The 20,882-nt window shown below is 51.9% G+C and overlaps 2 protein-coding genes across 4 annotated transcripts in view; one reads left to right on the forward strand and one right to left on the reverse strand.

Annotated features, from left to right (window-relative positions):
• Positions 1-7,928, reverse strand: part of CNTROB (centrobin, centriole duplication and spindle assembly protein) — a 29,499-nt gene extending 21,571 nt beyond the window's left edge. Inside the window, 5 exon segments of the mRNA XM_048516838.1 lie at positions 2,235-2,400; positions 4,564-4,642; positions 6,085-6,178; positions 6,261-6,830; positions 7,797-7,928. Of these exon segments, the coding sequence (XP_048372795.1) occupies positions 2,235-2,400; positions 4,564-4,642; positions 6,085-6,178; positions 6,261-6,602 (681 nt within the window). The 5' untranslated portion in view covers positions 6,603-6,830; positions 7,797-7,928.
• TRAPPC1 (trafficking protein particle complex subunit 1) lies at positions 7,923-17,228 on the forward strand. 3 transcript variants are annotated; one of them, XM_048517785.1, is made up of 5 exons: positions 7,923-8,082; positions 8,463-8,561; positions 11,400-11,470; positions 12,105-12,243; positions 16,194-17,228. In XM_048517785.1, the coding sequence occupies exons 2-5, from the start codon at positions 8,463-8,465 to the stop codon at positions 16,320-16,322; spliced, it is 438 nt and encodes a 145-aa protein (XP_048373742.1). In that variant the 5' UTR covers positions 7,923-8,082; the 3' UTR covers positions 16,323-17,228. The 3 variants fall into 3 exon arrangements, with proteins under 3 accessions (XP_048373742.1, XP_048373744.1, XP_048373743.1); XM_048517787.1 differs by lacking the exon at positions 7,923-8,082 and adding an exon at positions 8,183-8,203; XM_048517786.1 differs by lacking the exon at positions 7,923-8,082 and adding an exon at positions 8,250-8,364.
• Positions 17,229-20,882: the final 3,654 nt, after the last annotated feature.

Consider the following 20,882-nt stretch of genomic DNA (forward strand, 5'->3'; position numbering starts at 1 on the left):
GGCTTTCCGCTGGTAACTGCAATCAGCAGTCTGGTGACAAAACACACCTTCCAGGCAGGTTAAACTGAAACCAGGCCTTGCCCAAAGAATGCTGCGAGGACGAGAAGGTGGCTCTCAAACTCTCACTTCTCCTCACAAAGTTTGTGTCTCTGGTCCCTCAGATATTCCCACCCAAAGAAAAGGGGATCTTCTGGATCACAGCAAGGGCTGGAAGGCTTCCTTTGGGATCCCAGCAGCACCTGGGCTGAGGAAGGCAGGCTGTGTTCTAATAGGCTTACAGAGCTAAATGGAGCTCCGCGAAGGAGCCCGCCAGCCTCCCACCCACCCTCACAAGCAGCTTAAGGGGCTTGGCCGCAGCTCCTACAAGGTCAGGCCCGCTGCAGCAGAACATGGTTTGCAACACAGCCCGCCAGCGCCTCCCAGGAGGAAATCACTCCTTGTCCATGAAGTAAGAAGAAGAAGAGTTTGGATGTATACCCCACCTGTCTCTCCTGTAAGGAGACTCAAGGTGGCTTACAAGCTCCTTTCTCCCCCCACCCCCACAATAGACACCTTGTGAGGCAGGTGGGGCTGAGAGAGTTCCAAAGAACTGTGATGAGCCGAAGCAGGAATGTAGGAGTGCTGGAACACATCTGGTTCACCAGATAAGCCTCCGCCACTCGGGTGGAGGAGTGGGGAATTTAACCCGGTTCTCCAGATTAGAACCCACCTGCTCTTAACCACTATGCCATGCTGGCTCCCAGCTATTTCAACTAGTGGAAAAAAATTACTACTAGTTTACTACTAGTCGGCTATGGGTCCACACCCATCTTTTAAATTTTCTCATGGACAGATTTTGGTTCCTTCTGTGCTCCAGCTAGGAATCTAACATAAGAACTAGCCTGCTGGATCAGACCAGAGTCCATCTAGTCCAGCACTCTGCTACTCGCAGTGGCCCACCAGGTGCCTTTGGGAGCTCACGTGCAGGAGGTGAAAGCAAGGGCCTTAAGAACATAAGAAAGAGCCTGCTGGATCAGACCAGAGTCCATCTAGTCCAGCTCTCTGCTACTCGCAGTGGCCCACCAGGTGCCTTTGGGAGCTCACATGCAGGATGTGAAAGCAAGGGCCTTAAGAACATAAGAAAGAGCCTGCTGGATCAGACCAGAGTCCATCTAGTCCAGCACTCTGCTACTCGCAGTGGCCCACCAGGTGCCTTTGGGAGCTCACGTGCAGGAGGTGAAAGCAAGGGCCTTCTGCTGCTGCTGCTCCCGAGCACCTGGCCTGCTAAGGCCTTTGCAATCTCAGGTCAAAGAGGATCAAGATTGGTAGCCATAGATCGACTTCTCCTCCATACATCAGTCCATAAATCTGACCAATCTAAGACACCTGTCTCTTATAATAACCTTTCTTCTCCGTCTCTGGGTGCCTATGTATACCTGCCAGCAAAGGGCATTACTTCATGCCGCTGATGAAATGGTCTCCAGCTCAGAAAGGCTTATGGCAACAATGCATCTGCCAGGCACTAAGGGTACCACAGGACTCTTTGCAGCCCGGATCTAGGGCACCGAGAGGGGGAAGCGTACGAAGATGGAGGAATGCCATCCTTTTTTTCTGAGAACTCCAGCTTAGCAGGTCACTTTGAAGCCAGGGCTCCTGGGCTCTTTCCACGGTTTTGGAAAGAGGCTGCAGAAGTCTCCTTGCCGACAGCTGCAGATCTCGACCTGAAAACTTTTTGCAAAACTTGTCTGACATTTAAGGAAGCAGCGAGGGTGTGGAGAACGGGATGGCAGCGAAGACTCCTTCCGCCCGAAGGGTCTTCCCTCAGCAGAGATGGGGTGCTGCTCATGGTGAAGGCACAGGGGGGGTGGGGCCCACGTGGAAGGCAGGAAGAAAAGCTCATTACGAGTCATGATACCGGCTAAGCCGAGGAGCTTTGCTCAAAGTTGCAGGTCACATGACACGCCCCCTCTCCCGCCCGCCCCACCGTGAGCCGTATCGGTCCGTCCTTCAAGAAGCTTTGGCAGGCTAATTTGGAGCGGTAATCCTGGAAACCAGGAAGAGCTCATGGGGGCGAAAACAAGGGAGGGACAGGACTGCAGGGCTGGCGTTTTGGGCTACCTGTTGTGCGGGTGCCACAATTTCTGGAGGGAAGAAAGTCTCGAGCAACCAGTCCTGAAGCACCGGGTCAGAGCCTGCTCCCTCAAACGCCCGCAATCCTCTGCAAAACTTTCAGATGGCTACCCAGCACTTCTCACCTTCCGCCGGGCCTGCTCCTTGTCCAAAGTGTCCTTCAGAAGGTGGACATCGGTGTAGGCTGAAGGCTCGCGGGCCGGGCCCAGGCGAAGGCTCGTGTAGCGAGGAAACAGCTCCTCAAATCCCGCCGCAGATCCAGGCGGGGAGATTTCTTGGAGGGGGCGGGCGCTGTGGCGGACGAAAGAACGAACAGAACACGGGAGGCTCACTCAAGACCCCGCACAGTTCCTCTACTTTCCTGCCACCTTCAATGTTCAGCTCCCATCCCATAAAGGCAGGACACAGTCCCGGGCCAATCCCTGCTTCCCTCTCTAGAGCAGCCTTAAATGGCATGGTTGGCTTCACCAGTAGCTCATCAAACCAGCGTGGCGTAGTGGTTAAGAGCTGGTGCACTCTAATCTGGAGGAACCGGGTTTGATTCCCTGCTCTGCCGCTTGAGCTGTGGAGGCTTATCTGGGGAACCAGATTAGCTTGTGCACTCCCACACATGCCAGCTGGGTGACCCTAGGCTAGTCACAGTTCTTCTGAGCTCTCTCAGTTCCACCCACCTCACAGGGTGTTTGTTGTTGGGGGGGGAAAGGGAAAGGAGATTGTAAGCCCCTTTGAGTCTCCTTACAGGTGAGAAAGGGGAAATATATAAATCCAAACTCTTCTTCTTCTATCCCAGACACCTCCCCATATGATATCTATATTTATTTATATTAAAACATTAAAGTCACGGTTCAAGGTGGCTTATGATAATAGTTCACAATACTGTCAATTTTAAAAAACAATAAACCCCAAATCGCCCCCCCCCCACCCTACAAATGCCTACCCTTCAAGCCCCCTCAAAAGCCGTGGCTAACAGGCAGGCCTTGTGGTGCTTCCTGAAGATCTTCAAGCAAGGGGGTTCCTTCCACCTCTTAAAGTCTGCTCCACAAAGCTGGAGCCACAATGAAAAAGGCTCTGGTTGATGCCAGACAGACCATCTTAAGTGGTGGGATAACCAACAGATGGTTGCCTGGTGAGCACAGTTGGCACACAGGGACGTGTGGGAGCAGATGGCGTCTCTGCATTTCTCAAGGGAACTGTGAACTCAGCCCACCAGTCAGACCCTTCCTGGATGACACAACGGCATGTCAATCTTCCCGTCACCTCTTCCACCTGACCATGAGTCTGAGCACTGGCTTCAGGGCGGTTATTTCAAGGATATCTCGTTGGATCAACAAGTCCGTCCAATGAAACCTCTCGCTGGCCCCCAATGTTCACCTTGCTGTCTACCTGAGAGATGCCGTACCTGACCCTAAACATCTTTCCCCTGCTCTTGTCAAACTGATTATATTCTGTACTAGCAGTACCCAGCCACGTGTTGCTGTGGGTTATTGTGGTGAAATGGGAAAGGAACAGATGCTGACCCTTCCCTCTCCCTCCGCTAGGGTAGGTGTGTCATATCCAGATGCTGGGGGCCCTCACTCCCCTCCCTTGCATGCCACCCCTCACTCTCTCCCCTCCCTCACTTCTCTTCCCTTGCATGCCACCCCTCCCCTCCCTCCCTTCCCTCTCCCTCGTGTGTATGTATGTGTATGTATTTCACTTCCACTCGAGTCATTACCTATGTCCTGTTTTCACTGCTCATTATCTGGCCATCTGAGCGAACATTCTGAGCTGCACGAATATTCTAAGGGTGACAGTTACACACAGGCAGCTGCATGTCCTTCACCATGGAGCGCCAGGAAAAAGGCATTTTACCTGGGCCAGGTGTGAAATTTCAGGTATGTGAACATCTAAAAACACTCTCGCCTGGCTGACTATAGTGGCTGGGAATTTTCAGAGGAATTGGCCCAGCAGTTACTGAGTTATACCATCACTAACAAATACACAGTTTGTTTTTATATATATCTATCTATATCTATATCTATATCTATAGATAGATAGATAGATAGATAGATAGATAGATAGATAGATAGATAGATAGATAGATAGATAGATAGATAGATAGATAGATAGATAGATAGATAGATAGATAGATAGATAGATAGATAGATGGTTCCCCTACATCCCCTTGCTTGCCAACATGCTCCTGAACTTAAATCTAGCTCAGCGGTCTGCAATCTGTGGCTCTCCAGATGCTCATGGACTATAATTTCCATCAGCCCCTGCCACCATGGCCAATTGGCCATGTTGATGGGGGCTAATGGGAATTGTAGTCCATGAGCATCTGGAGAGCCGCAGGTTGCAGACCCCTGAGCTAGCTGTTCTACCATAGACCAATTCCTCTCTGAAAATATCTGGCCCTGCTACTGGCGAGAAACCCCAGCAGGAGGCCAGTTCAAGCTGCCGCAGCACTCTTACTTGAGGAGGGCAGCCGTGCTGTCGCTCTCAAACGAGTCGTCGTCTTTCCGCTCGAAGATTTGCGCAGCCAGGCCGTCCCCTGCAGGCAGAGAAGGGGAATAGTCACCTGCAGCTTGGACATGGCTTTGAAGGACACAGGGACATGGAACCGGATCTCCTCCCTCACGGCTGGGACACGACAGGTTGCCTCCCACAGAAGACATTCAGAGGGGTCCCAGAACAGAACTGAAATCCCCAAACACTGGGCCAGAACTGCTCTCCCTTGCCAGCGGACCACCCTATCAGAACAAGCCAAGCAGTGCAGGACTGGAAGACTGTTTTGCTACAAACAGCATTTTATCCCAGGGGGCACAGAATCAGCCAGCTTGAAACTGGTTGGGGGAGCTGTGCACAGAGAAGTGAAAGGACGCGCTCAAGCAGAAGGCAGGATTATTCCCAAGGCACAGGCAAAGTGCCAAAGCTAGGGTTTCAGCAGCAAGGACAGGTGCTGTCTGTACAGCAGGGGATCTCCGACACATGAAGGATAAACAAAGAAAAAGTCACAAACAATGTTGAGTGGCCACAAGCAATAATGCACAGTGGAAAATTTTCCGCTGCTCTGTCCTTCTGTGGAAACTCTCCCACCCTTTGTATGTAAATATAGCTGATCATCAAAAGATGTCAGGGCTGTTGTGCTGCGAACCAGTCATGTTAGGTCGACTAAATGGGGGTTATGAAGCCGGGACAAAAAAGTGGAAAAACCTCTGATGGTTGCTTTACTAAAATACTGCTGCTGCCTCATACCACGCATAAAGCAAGCAACAGGGATCTTCACCATAAATCATCTTAAGCGTGACTCCTATGGCCAATTAAGGAGAGGATATAGACTGTGTATTTTGTGTGTGTGTTTGTGTGTACAGGCCAAGCAGTCATCCTTCAGGTCCCATCCTTCAGGCTGGCTAGGAACGGAAGGAAGGAAAGTAACACCGTGAGCATAGTGATGGAAGAATGCCCCACAATGATACAGGAGAAGCGGGCCAAAGGACCTTGCTACCATGTTTCCCTGAAAATAAGACAGTGTCTTATATTAATTTTTGCTCCCAAAGATGCACTATGTCTTATTTTCAGGGGATGTCTTATTTCTCTGTGTTCTGTTCATCGGGCATGCTTCCAAACAAAAACTTTGCTATGTCTTACTTTTGGGGGATGCCTTATATTTCGCACTTCAGCAAAACCTCTACTACGTCTTATTTTCAGGGGATGTCTTATATTCGGGGTAGCAGGGTAGCAGGAGAGTCCATGGGGAAAATTCTGGTTTCCTTCTTCCTCAGTAGTCAGAAGCTTTCTAACTCCTCCTTGCAGACGAGGAGTTAGAACCTTCTTTGGAGGTTTTTCAAGAGAGGCTGGATGGCCATCTGCCAGCAGTGCTTTGATTAAACGTTCCTGCATTGCAGGAGGTTGGACACAATGGCCCTTGGGGTCTCTTCCAACTCTATGATTCCATGACGAGAGCCCTCCCCCCCTTCTCTGGCCACCACTCACCATGCGCAGCCTCTCTGGAGCTACGGAGCATGCTCTGTAAATGGCAGCGGACGTTCTCCATCTCCGAGATGTGGCGGGACTCGATAGCACTGCCCTGCAGCAAGGAAGGAGACCACGTTTTAATGGGCCTGGGGGCCTCCTAGCCCTCTCTGCGTCCCAGGGCTCCCTTTCCTCACCTTCTTGTGAGCGCTGGCCTCTACGCTGGTCGACAGCCTGTGGCTCAGCTCCTCGGCCAAGGTGTCAAGGTCTACTTCAGGAGCCTCAGTTTCCCTGGCCTGGAGCAAGCTGTGCTGAGCCTCCAGGTGGGATCGTGCCTGAGCCTCAGCCTGCCAGCTCTGGTGTAGCGAGGTGTACAGCTGTGTAGTCACTCTGGAAGCAAAGGGGCTGGCCGACTGGGCCCGGGGCACCTGCTGGGAGGGAGTGGCGGGCACGGAGGCGGGCAGGAGCTCCATGTCGCTCAACAGGTCCTCGCTACGGATGGAGGAGTTCAGAGTTCGGCAGGTGCTCCTCTCCGCCATTAAGAAAGGGGGGGAGAGAGAGAGGAGCCGGTGCTTTCTTTCACTCAACAAGGCAGCAAGAATGCCATTCTCAGAAGGCTAGAGTCTTTCGGACAAGAGGGCATCCTGTGAGGAATGGTGGTTGCCAGGAAAGTGGCGGGAGATTCAGACATGTTGCTCTGTCCAGGGTGCTGAAGAGAAGAGGGTGTGAGCAGAAGCACTGGGAAGGGTGGGAAGTCCCAGCTGGCTCTAAAAAAGGGGGGGAAGAAGAGTGAACATCACATGGACCTGGAGGACCCGCATTCAATCCAGGGCTTGGTATCTCCAGGTGGGGGTTCTGGAGATCTCCTGGGGTTACAAATGGTCTACAGCAGGGGTAGGGAACCTGCGGCTCTCCAGATGTTCAGGAACTACAATTCCCATCAGCCTCTGTGAGCATGGCCAATTGGCCATGCTGGTAGGGGCTGATGGGAATTGTAGTTCCTGAACATCTGGAGAGCCGCAGGTTCCCTACCCCTGGTCTACAGAGATCAATTATCCTAGAATCACAAGGGCTGCTTTGCAAGGTAGACTCTATGGCAGGGGTGGCCAACCTATGGCACTCCTGATGTTCATGGACTACGATTCCCTTCAGCTCTGCCAATTGGCCATGCTGACAGGGGATGATGGGAATTGTAGTCCATTAATGTCTGAAGGGCCACAGTTTGGAGACTTCTGCTCTATGGCATCCCCTCCTCACTGAAGTCCCACCCTTCCCAAAGCCCCCTCCCCAAATCTCCAGGAATTTTCCGACCCAGAAGTGGCAACCCCAGACCCTCTCCCCACCTTCTCAGCCCCAGGTGGTAGATGAATGTTGCCAAAATCCCAACTTTGGGTGGGTGGGTCTAATAGGCCCCACCCCCACGCGGCCCCCCAATTCCTCTTCATCACACGTGCTGCACTTTCTAGCCCCACCCACCACCCTAGGCCCGCCCATCTCTCCCTAAGCCCCACCCCCTCCCGCGGCCCCTTGGTTTCCTCGCCCTGCGCCTCATTCAAACCCAGCCAACCCACAATTCCCCGCGGCCGGGCCCAGGCCCCGCCCACTTTGCTCCTCACGGTCGCCTGAGGCAAATCCAGGCTCCTCCCATCCGCAGAGGCCTTCCCTCGCCTACCGAAGCCGCTTCACGGCCTTTCTACGTCGCCGCACTCCCCCTCTCCCAGCCACCCACCCACCCTTAGCGCGGCGCAACTTCTGGCAGCCCGCTCAGAGCGGGGACACGGTGAAGCCGTTGGCGCCATGTTGCTTGAGGGGGAAAGGCGCGCGCATGCGCTTTGGGAGGTCTCGGAAACGTCCGTGCGCCGGAGAAGTGAGGCGACGGGGTAGGCGGGACAAGCGTGCTGCCCCGAGCAATCAGCGAGCGTTACGTCATGATGCTCCCGCCTTCTTTCGTCCGCCCGGAAGTAGGGCGCGTTTGCAGGATCCTGGGCCGGGAGTGGTTGTCATAGGGACGGGGGAGAGGTAAGATGGCTTTGTCCCTCTGGCGGGACGGCCGGCGGCCGCGAGGTGGTGCTGCGCGGGCATCCCTGGGAAATGGCCCTGGGGGCTCAGGGCCCCCTGGACCAGGTGCTGCTGGATCCAGGTTCAAAATCCCCACTTTGCCATACAAGTTTCCAGGGTGGCCTTGGGCCAGCGGTGGTCTCTCAACCTGGTCTACCTCACAGGGTTGTTGTATATGTGAAATGGAGGGAAAGGGTGCCTTGTAAGCTGCTCTGAGCTCCTTGGGCTGAACATAAGAATGAGGTAGGGAGAGAAGCCTGCCCATTGAGGCTGGTGGGAGTGGGTTACCTGCATCCTGTACAGGTAAGTAGTTGACTGCTGGACTCTCTCTTTTCTTCCAGATGACGGTGCACAGCCTATACCTCTTTGATCGCAATGGTATCTGCCTGCACTATAGCGAGTGGAATCGAAAGAAGCAAGCTGGTATTTCCAAAGAGGAGGTGAGGTTTTGGCTGGGGAGGGAGGGATAGAGCCCAAGTTTGCTGTCTGAATGGGAAGGCCCAGCATGTGCTGGCATTTATTCTATGCCCCCCCCCCAACCCCCCCCCCCCCCGGGTTCAGTGATGGGATTCAAATAATTTAACAACCGGTTCTTTACAAGCACCCTTTTAACAACCAGTTCTGCCGAAGTGGTGCGAACCTGCTGAATCCCACCACTGCCTGTGTTTGGAGTAGACCACCTTGCAGGACGCAATGTAGACAAGAACTGACAGACACACAGTCACCAGTGCTGTTCTATTTATTGCTGTCTACTGACAAAGTGCTTCGCCAGACCACAGGTGTTTTCAGGCACACATCACTCTGCTGTCTGTGCTTACTATATACCAGGGGTCTTCAAACTATGGCCCTCCAGATGTTCATATACTACAATTCCCATGAGCCCTACCACTTGGCCATACTGGCAGGGGCTGATGGGAATTGTAGTCCATGAACATCTGGAGGGCCATAGTTTGAAGACCCCTGCTATATACAAAAGTGGTACCAATCAGGTGCCCTCACCTTATCAGGTTTGCACACGGTACAAGCTGTGCACTCAGTCCGAATCTGCACACGGCACCTGTTAGAAGGAGGGTCCAGCTGTCATTTAGATTTTGCTCATCTAAACACATGTTCTGACAGTTCCATCATGCCGTAAGTGTCCAAGTTTAAGCATCCTGGAGAGATAAATACAGATGCTAAATTATACGATGCATCGCTAAGTGGAAGGCGAAACAAGAGGGTTTTTTTTAAAAAAAGCTTCATCAAATGTTCCAGCTTCTTCAACAACAGTTTCTTTTGGGCCTATCCCTCTTCACTCTCAGTGCTTCGCTTATAATCCAAACACTGACACTTATTGAAACAGACGATAGCTTAAAAGTCTTTTTGGAATCTTTCCGTTTTGTCATCGTCTCATTTGAATATATGGAGAGAAAGAAAGAGCCAGTCTAATCGTGGTGACGCAGAATATGATTTTGCTGTGGCTGCTCTGTGGCACGTTGCCCTTGAAATAGGAAGTTCCATGAAGACCCACGCTCAGGGCAAATGCCAGTGAGAACCAGTCGTGGGAGAGGGGTGGCTGTTGCTCTCTTGTCCAGCTTCTTAACTACCCAAGAGGCACTCTCCCCTCCTTGGAAGAACTCTATAATTCCCGAAGCCTAAAGAAAGCCCAAAATATTCTGAGAGACCCGTCTCATCCAGCACACTCTCTTTTTGAACTGTTACCATCCGGCAGACGATGCAGGTCTACCAAAACTAGGACAAAGAGGCTTAGAGACAGCTTCTACTCTAGAGCTGTGGCTACGCTGAACTCCGCGGCTTCATGTTGATGTGTTTGGGGCTGTGTAGGGATGGGGGGAGGAAGGGGAAAGTGAGGACGGGGTATGAGTCTGAAATTGTGTGCATCGAGGAATGCTGCTGTAAATTTCGTTGTGCGTGCACAATGACAATAAAAATGCTTATGCTTATTGGTGGGCCACCAGGGTAAGCGGGACGCCAGACGCACTACACTTTCCGTCTGACGACAGGGCTGCTCTTATGTTTATTTTTGCATGCAGCTTGCTGTTTCTGTTTGGAAGTTCTTGCTGGAGCAAGCAGCAGACTTGATGTTTTTTCCTACAATGGTAAACAAAGGAAGGGGAGAGAGTGTTTGTGTCATCACCAAATGTCAGGAAGAGGTGGCCGTGACTCAGTGGTGGAGTATCTGTTCGGCATGTAGAAGGTCCCAGATTCAATCCCTGGCATTTCCAGTTTTGACCAGGAACACCAGTGCAGTGGCACCAGGATGGAGGTGGCTGCAATTCATCAGGGTGCAGGAGGAATGGGGGAAGAGGGAGCTGATGAAACCAGTCCTGGGGCACAGAAAGGCAGGAGAAATGTCTCTTAAGGCACCTGGAAAGCTGTTGCCAGACTGAGTCAATAACATGCCCTTGATGGACCTAGGGTCTAATTCAGGGGTCTGCAACCTGTGGCTCTCCAGATGTTCATGACTACAATTCCCATCAGCCCCTGCTAGCATGGGAATTGTAGTCCATGAACATCTGGAGAGCTACAGGTTGCAGCATGGCCATGCTGGCAGGGGCTGATGGGAATTGTAGTCCATGAACATCTGGAGAGCCACAGGTTGCGGCATGGCCATGCTGGCAGGGGCTGGTGGGAATTGTGGTCCATGAACATCTGGAGAGCCACAGGTTGCAGCATGGCCATGCTGGCAGGAGCTGATGGGAATTGTAGTCCATGAACATCTGGAGAGCCACAGGTTGCAGCATGGCCATGCTGGCAGGGGCTGATGGGAATTGTGGTCCATGAACATCTGGAGAGCCACAGGTTGCAGCATGGCCATGCTGGCAGGGGCTGATGGGAATTGTAGTCCATGAACATCTGGAGAGCCACAGGTTGCAGCATGGCCATGCTGGCAGGGGCTGATGGGAATTGTAGTCCATGAACCTCTGGAGAGCCACAGGTTGCAGACCCCTGGTCTAATTTATGGCAGAAGCACCCAAACAGATGTTTGTATCACCAGCCAAAAATTAAGTTTCCCTATTTTCTTGGGAAAGGAGATTGTTCCCCAACATCACCTTATAACTCCTAGGGGGAAAAAACAGGCAAAGGAAAACGTGCAAATAGGTGTAGGATTTGGTGTTTTTCAAAAAATATCTGTGATGCAGCCGCTCTAGCTGGAATAATGCGTTGTCACAGGTCCGTTGGCCACATGGTGGCGTCAGAGAGTAGCAAATGAATCCTTGTGTAGATGCTCGCTCTTTCTCCCTGTGTCCATCTCTCTTGTTTGCATCTCTCTGCAGGAGTTTAAGCTGATGTACGGCATGCTCTTTTCCATCCGCTCTTTTGTGAGCAAGATGAGCCCGCTGGATATGTATCCTTCCTCCCTCGAGGACAGCAGAGGTGGGGCCTCGTAACTGGAGAGCTGTGGGAGAGTGGGGTTTGGTTTTCTGTTGTGAGCTGTTGATCCTGTGGATAGCCCACACGGGCCTGATCTCAGAAGCAAACCTAGGTCGTCGGCCATAGTCAGTATTTGGATAGGAAGTCCAGGATTTGCTATGGAGAGGCAGGCAATGGCAAACTTCCTCTGTTAGCCTCTTGCCTTGAAAACCCTACAGCTGGGGCACCAAACTCATTTGTTATGAGGACTGGATATGACATAAAAGTCACTTGGTTGGGCCAAGCCCTGAGTGGGGAGAACGGAGTGTCTGGATTGTTGAACCCGCAGCAGGGTGGGGTGGCTGCATATCAGGAGTGGGGAGGGGGTTGTCCCAGCTGGCTCACAGACCTGATAGGCCCCCTAAGGGGGCCGGATCTGCCCCGCTGGCCCGCATATTTGACACCCCTTCTTTATTAACTCTGCACTGGTCAGCTGAGACTTTATGGCACTCTCCACAACTGTGAAGCTGCTGAAAGCCCCGCTATCGAGACAGAAATCTTTTTAGGAACCGTCTAGGGGGTGGGAGGATTGCTGTCTCTCTGTGCTTTCCTTAACCTCTACTCTCTAGGAAGGAAGGCTTTCTCTCCTTCCAGACAAGCAAATACAAGCTCCACTATTATGAGACTCCCACCGGGCTCAAGGTGGTGATGAACACGGACTTGGGGGTTGGCAATATCCGGGACGTGCTGCACCAGATCTACAGCTATGTGAGTGCATTGGGCTCTGTGGGCAGAGTGGGTTCCCCCCCCCCCCCACTTGTGGCAGGCCCTGAGGTCGGCTTCCTGCATTTGGGCACACATCAGGCAATATGAGTCGAGTAAGACAGCGATGGCAGTGACTCAGCCTGTCAGGGATTTACTGATTGATTTAGAAGAAGAAGAAGAGTTTGGATTTATATCCCCCCTTTCTCTCCTGTAGGAGACTCAAAGGGGCTGACAATCTCCTTGCCCTTCCCCCCTCTCAACAAACACCCTGTGAGGTAGGTGAGGCTGAGAGAACTCCGAAGAACTGTGACTAGCCCCACGTCACCCAGCTGGCATGTGTGGGAGTGCACAGGCTAATCTGAATTCCCCAGATAAGCCTCCACAACTCAAGTGGCAGAGCTGGGAATCAAACCCGGTTCCTCCAGATCAGAGTGCACCTGCTCTTAGCCACTACGCCACTGCTGCTCCTTTAGGTTATTTTCAATCAATCAATCAATATGCCTTTTATTAGCATCATATAACAACAAATATATAAACATTTAAATAACTAATTAGATATAGATCAGCAGCAATAAGCAAATAAAAACAATAGCTATCGTTTTAAAATAATGGCCAGGAAGGAAGTATCTGTACAAGTAACATCAAAAGAATGGTCCTGTAGAAGAAAATGTACAGCATAAATAGAGTTTTGTATTTTCTTTGCCAATAACAGAGGGTGAATCAAACTTGATCATACATCGGCATTTAGGACACATTCAAGCAGAATATGAGTCAGGGAGTCAAGTGAGCCACATCGACAGAACCTTTGATGTTTCGGGATTTTTTGGTATCTGCCGGATGTCACAGTTGAAGGAAGGCTATTAAATCTGGCCAACATAAAGACCCTTTGCTGTTCAACAAATAAGGTAGAAACTAAGTTTCTAGCTGGGACTCCATACTTAGGAGAAATTCCCAGTGCTCGAGGTGAACAGGTTGGGATCATGATCTCTTAACCTATCACTAATTTGAGTCAAAATGAATGATTTAGGTTATTTATAGTCCACATGGTGTCGTGGTTAAGAGCAGGTGCACTCTGATCTGGAGAACCGGGTTTGATTCACCGCTCTGCCGCTTGAGCTGTGGAGGCTTATCTGGGGAACCAAATTAGCCTGGGCACTCCCAACACATGCCAGCTGGGTGACCTTGGGCTAGTCACAGCTCTTCGGAGCTCTCTCAGCCCCACCCACCTCTCAGGGTGTTTGTTGTGGGTGGGGGAAGGAAGGGAAAGGAGATTGTAGGCCTCTTTGAGTCTCCTTACAGGAGAGAAAGGGGGGATATAAATCCAATTCTTGCTCCGAGACTCGAGATGGGTTACACAGAATAAGTCAATACAGTCAACGAGACGGGACGCCCAATGGAATATCAGAAATCTAAGCACAAGCAGAGCTTTAAAAAAAATCAAAAGTATGAGCTTTATTAATATGATTCATTCAATGGCGTAGAAACTGCATTGTTTGAAACAAACTTATAGTGATTGACAGCCTGTCTTGTTATCACAGTGGCATCTTCCCCGCAGCCAAGACTGTCAGAGTGCAAACAGAAACTCCCCCCCCCCTTTACAAAAAGCATCCTGGTGTCATTTGCTCGCAAGGGCAGATGTGAGGGGCTGTTTGCGGGGCCAGCCGAGCAGCAGAGCAGAGCCACCCTCCCCAGCCCCCATTAGTCACCCAGCTCTCTCTACAAAGGAGCACCCTCCACGGCCGTCACCCAGTACCCAAGTCGAGGCTCTAAAAATAGCTGGCCAATATTTGACGGTTCAGTTGCCCGGATCCTTTTTGACAGCGCAAACAAGCCAGCTGCCTTCTGCTGCTGCCAGCCAGCAAGGCTGGTGTCGAAGTACGGAGGGCAGAGTGTAGAAGCCACCACTTCTGCACACTGGCCAGGTGATCCAGAGCATGTGAAGACCCCCCAACCCTGCGTGCACTGGCAGGAGCCAAGGCAAAGCGTGGCAGGAGCCAAGGCAAAGTTCCCGGGTTCAGCCCCCAACATCTCCACTTAAAAGGAGTTGGTGGGTAATGAGAGGAGGAGAAGAAGAAGAGTTTGGATCTATACCCTCCTTTTCTGAACCATAAGGAGCCTCAAAGCGGCTGACATACTCCTTCCCCTCCCTCTCCCCACAACAGACACATTGTGAGGTCAGTGGGGCTGAGAGAGTTTGGAGAGAACTGTGACTGGCCCAAGGTCTCCCAGCAGGCTTCATGTGGGGAATCGAACCCGGTTCTCCAGATTAGAGTCCACCGCTTTTAGCCACTATCCCACGCTGGCTCCCCTGGAGATAATGGCTCACTCTGAAGCGTTACACCTGGTTCTTCCCCTCCCCAAATCTCCAGGAATTTCCCACTCTCAAGTTGGCAACCCCTGGGCACCTTTTATTATTCCCACTGATCTCCCGCCAACTGCCTCAGTGAACCTGGACCAGTTTTGGCACAGAGGTCAGTGGGTCTGAGAGAGTTTGGAGAGAACTGGGACTAGCCCAAGGTCACCCAGCAGGCTTCATGTGGAGGAGCGAGGAAGCAAATGCGGTTCACCTGATAAGATTTTTAAAAATGCCAGATAAAAGTGCAGTTCACCAGATAAAGCTGCTCATGTGGGAGTCGGGGGAATCAAACCCCATCCTCCAGAAGGAAGAAGAAGAAGGACAAGAGTTTGGATTTATATCCCCCCTTTCTCTCCTGTAGGAGACTCAAAGGGGCTGACAATCTCCTTGCCCTTCCCCCCTCACAACAAACACCCTGGGAGGTAGGTGGGGCTGAGAGAGCTCCGAAAAGCTGTGACTAGCCCAAGGTCACCCAGCTGGTGTGTGTGGGAGTGCCCAGGCTAATCTGAATTCCCCAGATAAGCCTCCACAATTCAAGTGGCAGAGCAGGGAATCAAACCCGGTTCCTCCAGATCAGAGTGCACCTGCTCTTAACCACTGCATCACACTGGCTCCACCCTGGAGAGCCCCTGCCAGTCTGAATGGGCAGTACAGACCTTGATAAACTGAAGGTCTGGTTCAGTAGGACGCAGGTTGGTGGGATCATGTGAATACATTTCTTTTTTTAATATTTCACAAGGAAGGTAACATTCAGTCGGGTGCTGGCAGACTCTCCCGTAACTCTTCTTTCTGGAAAGGAAATCCGGGCGATTGAAGATGCCCTGGAAAACTCCGGTGCGGGCCTTGCTCTGACAGAGCTTGGGTTGTCCTGCCTGTGCCTAGTATCTGTCGGTTTTGGGAAGGCTCAAAGCGAGACCTAAGCGTGAACGCGCAGGTCCAGGAAGAGGGTGCAGGCTTAAAACATGGGGCAGCGTGGCGTAGCGGTTGAGAGCAGGTGCACTCTAATCTGGAGAACCGGGTTTGATTCCCCGCTCTGCCACTTGAGCTGTGGAGGCTTATCTGGGGAACCAGATTAGCTTGCGCACTCCAACGCATGCCTGCTGGGTGACCGTGGGCTAGCTACGGTTCTTCGGAGCTCTCTCCAAAGGGGGGGGAAGGGAAAGGAGATTGTAAGCCCCTTTGAGTCTCCTTGCAGGAGAGAAAGGTAGGGTATAAGTCCAAACTCCTCCTCCTCTTCTTCTTGCTTGCAGTCCTTCCAGCCGCAGAAGGCCATTGCTTTCACCTCCTGCATGTGAGCTCCCAAAGGCACCTGGTGGGCCACTGCGAGTAGCTGAGAGCTGGATTAGATGGACTCTGGTCTGATCCAGCTGGCTTGTTCTTATGTTCAGGGTACATTTCTGCCCCTTTTGAGAGGATGTTTGCAGAGACACCCTCAGCAAGAACCAAAAAGGCCCAGAATCTGCAGCGGTCGAAATAGCAATACTTTTTTTTTGCGAGGCAGAATTCTGTTTCCCAGCTTTCTGGGGCGATGCATGGTAGCCAATGGGGCCCCCTCCCTCCCAAATCTCACGGCTTTTTTCTTCTGCCTGCTCCCCAGATCTACGTGGAGTACGTGGTCAAGAACCCCCTGTGCAACTTGAACGAGCCGATCCAGAGCGAGCTCTTCCGCAGCAAGCTGGACACCTTCGTCCGCAGCCTGCCGTTCTTCTCTGCTCGGGCCGGCTAACAGTTCTGCCCTTCTGCGCTCCCAAGGACAGCTCCCGCCACGAGGCTCAAAGACTGCGGTCAGATGGTGAAGGGGGCCAGCCTCTCCACAGGACGGTGCCCCCTCTGGACAGCAGCTCCCCCACAATGCAACTGCTCCCTGGGCCAACAAGCCCCGTTTGTACAACTTCCAGGGAGGGCAGCTCTCTCCCCACCCCAACTCCCAAAGTGGATATTTTGGCTCAGCATCTGTCGTGCTTGTGACCCAGACAGCCGCTCTCTGTTTGCTGGGGTTGTTGCTTCCCCTCTTACCCACAGTCTTTTCCCAGTCCAGATTTGTTTCTTCCTGTTTCTAGAGGTTTTCTTTTCTTTTTTTTGCTGCATTCCCTCCCCCCTCCCTCCCTCCCCCCTTCTATTTATAGCCAGGCCCTTCTGCTTTTCCAGTTCAGCGCTCTCACCCAGCCTGACCAGACATTTCGTGCCTGTGGGGGGCTGCTCGGACACGAAGGGATGCGGCGGCCGCGGCCCCGTCCTCGCCGAACAGATCTTGCGAAAAGCTGGGCTGGCCGCCGGGCTCCCAATTTCCATCCCTGAAGTTTAGGAACAATTTGCCCCTTGTTTATTGAGACTGGCTTGCGTGAATTAAATGGCCGCGATGCATCTGGAATCTTCGAGCGGCCTTTGATCGGCCTTGCGTAATCGTGGTCTCCTGGAGGGAGAGGGTGTGGCTACCGATTTTGCCAAGATCTGCCAAGAAGCCAGCTGAGCGGTTGCCCCGGGGGCCTCTTCTGGCTTGCAAGGACTGGAACCACCCCGGCCATGCCTCCCCCTCACACACACACACACACCCCGGCATCGCTTAGCAGTCCTTGCGCTGAGAGGTGCACGTAGCGCAAAGCTGTGTCAGTAAACTAGAAATCCAAAGCTAGAATGGTGCTGGCTCTTTCTTGCTCCCCTTCTCCTGGCCTTATTCCTTTAGACAGTGCGAATCGCTTCCTGGGGCTGAAATGTTCAGAGTAAAAGGAGGCACAGAGCGCATGAACCGCTTGCCCCGCGGGCTGCCACGTAAGTGCCCTCCGTTCACTGCCTTCGCGCGGCTTTGTCCGCAGTAGCCTCGCCTGAGGCTGGCGGAGCCTTTTGTGCAAGCACGTTTTTGTCCCCAACATGGTCAGCTGTCGGGTAGAGTTGCAGCCTCCGGGTTTTAAGACACCGGGCGGGCTCGGGAGGAAGGCCGCGCTCTTCCCCCTCGTCCGTGTTGGGCTAGATCTGCCGTCACTTGAAAGCTGGCGGCCTCCCAGCGGGTCGTAGCCTAGAAAGGCATCCAGCGATATTTCCCTCCTGGCAGCCTGGCTGAAGGGGTTTGCCCGGGACGGGCCTGTGATCTGGCTGGTGTTTCTTTCCCCCTCGGTTCCGACTGCCACTTAGAGGGGCTGAAGTGTTGCTACCCAGGAGCAACGTAGTTATCGTCCGTGCAGCGAGGGAGCCAGCTTGTTTTCTGCGGCTCCAGAGACCAGGACCAGGAGTCATGGGTTCAAGGTGCAGGAAAAGAGATTCCACCTAAACATCAGGAAAAACCTCCTGACAGTCAGGAGCAGCAGTGGCGTAGGAGGTTAAGAGCTCGTGTATCTGATCTGGAGGAACCGGGTTTGATTCCCCGCTCTGCCGCCTGAGCTGTGGAGGCTTATCTGGGGAATTCAGATTAGCCTGGGCACTCCCACACACGCCAGCTGGGTGACCTTGGCCTAGTCACAGCTTCTCGGAGCTCTCTCAGCCCCACCTACCTCACAGGGTGTTTGTTGTGAGGGGGGAAGGGCAAGGAGATTGTCAGCCCCTTTGAGTCTCCTGCAGGAGAGAAAGGGAGAGAAAAATAAATCCAAAAATCTTCTTCTTCTTCTTAAACATCAGGAAAAACTTCCTGACAGTCAGGGCTGTTCAACAGTGGAGTGTGATGGAGTCTCCTTTTTTAACAGAGGCAGGATGGCCATCTGTCAAGGGTGCTTTGATTGAGTATTCCTTTATGCTAGGGGGTTGGACTGGATGGCCCTCGGGGGTCTCTTCCAACTCTAGGATTCTGTGATTTAGTAACTGTCCTGTTCGTCCAGGTTTCCTGGTGGCTGCTGCATTGTCAGACCATCGGCGCATCAAAGTCAGTTCCGTCCACTCCGACTGACAGCCGCTCTCCCAGGTCTCTGGCTGGAGGGGTCTTTCCCATCACCCGCTCCCTGGTCCTTTTCGCTGGGGATGCTGCTGGGAATTGAACCCGGGAGCTTCTGCATGCCAAGTAGGTGCTGAACCACTGAGCCAAGGTCTCTTCTGCATGCCAAGTAGGTGCTGAACCACTGAGCCAAGAATCCTGGGCTGGATTCTCTTGGGGGAAGCAGAGTGCACAATGACAGATCCAGCGTGGCATCGTGGTTAAGAGCAGGTGCACTCTAAACTGGAGAACCGGGTTTGATTCCCCGCTCTGCCGCTTGAGCTGTGGAGGCTTATCCAGCGAACCAGATTAGCTTGTGCACTCCAACACACGCCAGCTGGGTGACCTTGGGCTAGTCACAGTTCTTCATGTTGGGGAGAGCCACACCTGGTGCGTGTGTTTCCCTTGCAAAAGTAGCAGGGCGGCACAGAGGCTGAACACAGGGAAGCTTACTTGGGCACACACGCGTGGCTGAGCTTGCTAGAGAGAACTTCAGACACAAAAGAAAATCAGAGTCGTTTGTAGTTTCTAATCTAATGAAAAGAGTATTTATTAGTGAGCTCCATTCTGGATAGAAAGGTGGAGAGGTAGGTTCGCTATCTATTCTAATCTAGCTGGATGGAGGCGGATGCATAGGAGACACATCCTCTCCCTAGGCATGGTGAAGGTAAGATGGAGAGGTTCTGAGAAGAAGGCGGAAGCAAGGGAGGAAGTCCCTAAGAGTATCAGTCTACATCAAAGGGATAGAGTCAGCATGATAGAGTAAAGGTGACAAATTCCTAAGTCCCTATCTAGCCACTAGCTCGCTAGTTAAAAAACCCCCTCTGTAGGATGAGGCAGGAAACAGCGTAAGTCCCTTTCTTCCAACACTTCAGAGCTCTCTCAGCCCCACATATCTCACAGGGTGTTTGTTGTGGGGGGTGGGGAAGGGAAAGGAGTTCGTCAGCCCCATTTGAGTCTCCTTACAGGAGAGAAAGGGGGGATATAAATCCAAATCTTCTTCTTCTTCTGCAGCCAGCTACATGTTGCCGAGAGCAGACGAAAACATACGAAGGAGGTCGATGGCGTCCATACCCACGTCTCCCCCCCCTTCCTCTCGAGTGACTGAGTGGCAGCTGCAGCCCAGGGGGGCAGTGAACGCCCTGGGGAGGGGCTGTCACTCAGCGGCCGAACATCTGCTTAGTTGGCTGAGTTCAATCCCCGCTGACTCCAGGAAAGGGATCAGGTTGTAGGTAATGTGGGAAAAAACCTCTGCCCGAGTACCACGGTTCGAGATCTTTGCCTGCGCTGATCTGCCAAGGGCAGGAGCAAATGGCTGCCCGCCCCGCCAGGCCGGCTGCCTGGGCACCCCCCATTGGTTCACCCCCCCCCCCCAGGGGGAGGCCTCTCTCGTGCCAGCATCTGCATGGATGGCAGGAGGGTAGCAGAGGTCCCACAGGCAAGCCAGCTGCCCAGCGGCTCCTGCTAAAAGGCAGAGCAGCTGTCCTCCTTGCTGGGCTTTAATGTCTGATGGGGATTATCTTTGTTTAATCCTCCAGAACGAGCAGGTAGGAAGCAGCAGGAAGTTGGGGGAGGAAGAGGAAGATGAAGCCATTGTCGCCAATCCCAGAGCCTGTCTCCACCGTCATGCCTTATGCTCTGGGGTGGGGGTGGGGGGTCCAGCCCCTACCTTTCCATTTTCTCTCGGGTGTGCCTTTGATTTAGCCCTCAATTAAGTCGCCTGCCTGGGTTCTTTGCAGCATCCGGAGCTTTCCCCAGCCGATCCTGTGTTTCCTTTTTTTTCCCCCTTTATTCAATGATTTATTGTATATTACACAGTAAGAAACAATACACAAATGTCAGTGAAATAAACCTTTCATATACCATTTAACCAATTCACTAACATATCTACATTATTCAATTTGGTTTAATAATGTTTAAAATAAAATTAATTCTTTCTAAAGTTTCCCTTTCCAAATAATATAGTAGTCAAGTATCGAACATCCCCATCGAGATAGCTGAATCTGGAGAGTTAAAAAAAACACCAATCATATATTAAACAAGTAACATTCTTAACATAAGTAATACTCCTCTAATAATATTCTTAATAGAACCTCAAATATACCTGTTTATATTTAATTTTCATATATATATATAAATTTTCCATTAGCACAAATTTACTTCCTGTCGAATTTATACGTTTCTTTTCCAAAAACATTAAATATGCTTTCCAAGTATTCTGAAATTTACTCCATTGTAGGTCCTTTACAATGACTGAGAGCTTGTCTAACTGCATGTATTCTGACAATGTCATCAGCCAGTCCTCAATTGTTAGTGATCGTATGCTTTTCCAGTTTTTAGCAATTTTGATTTTGGCTGCAGTGGTCATGTAGCAAAAGATGCTGTGTT

This window comes from Sphaerodactylus townsendi, linkage group LG15 (genome assembly GCF_021028975.2).
Source record: "Sphaerodactylus townsendi isolate TG3544 linkage group LG15, MPM_Stown_v2.3, whole genome shotgun sequence".
NCBI classification, from domain to species: domain Eukaryota; kingdom Metazoa; phylum Chordata; class Lepidosauria; order Squamata; family Sphaerodactylidae; genus Sphaerodactylus; species Sphaerodactylus townsendi.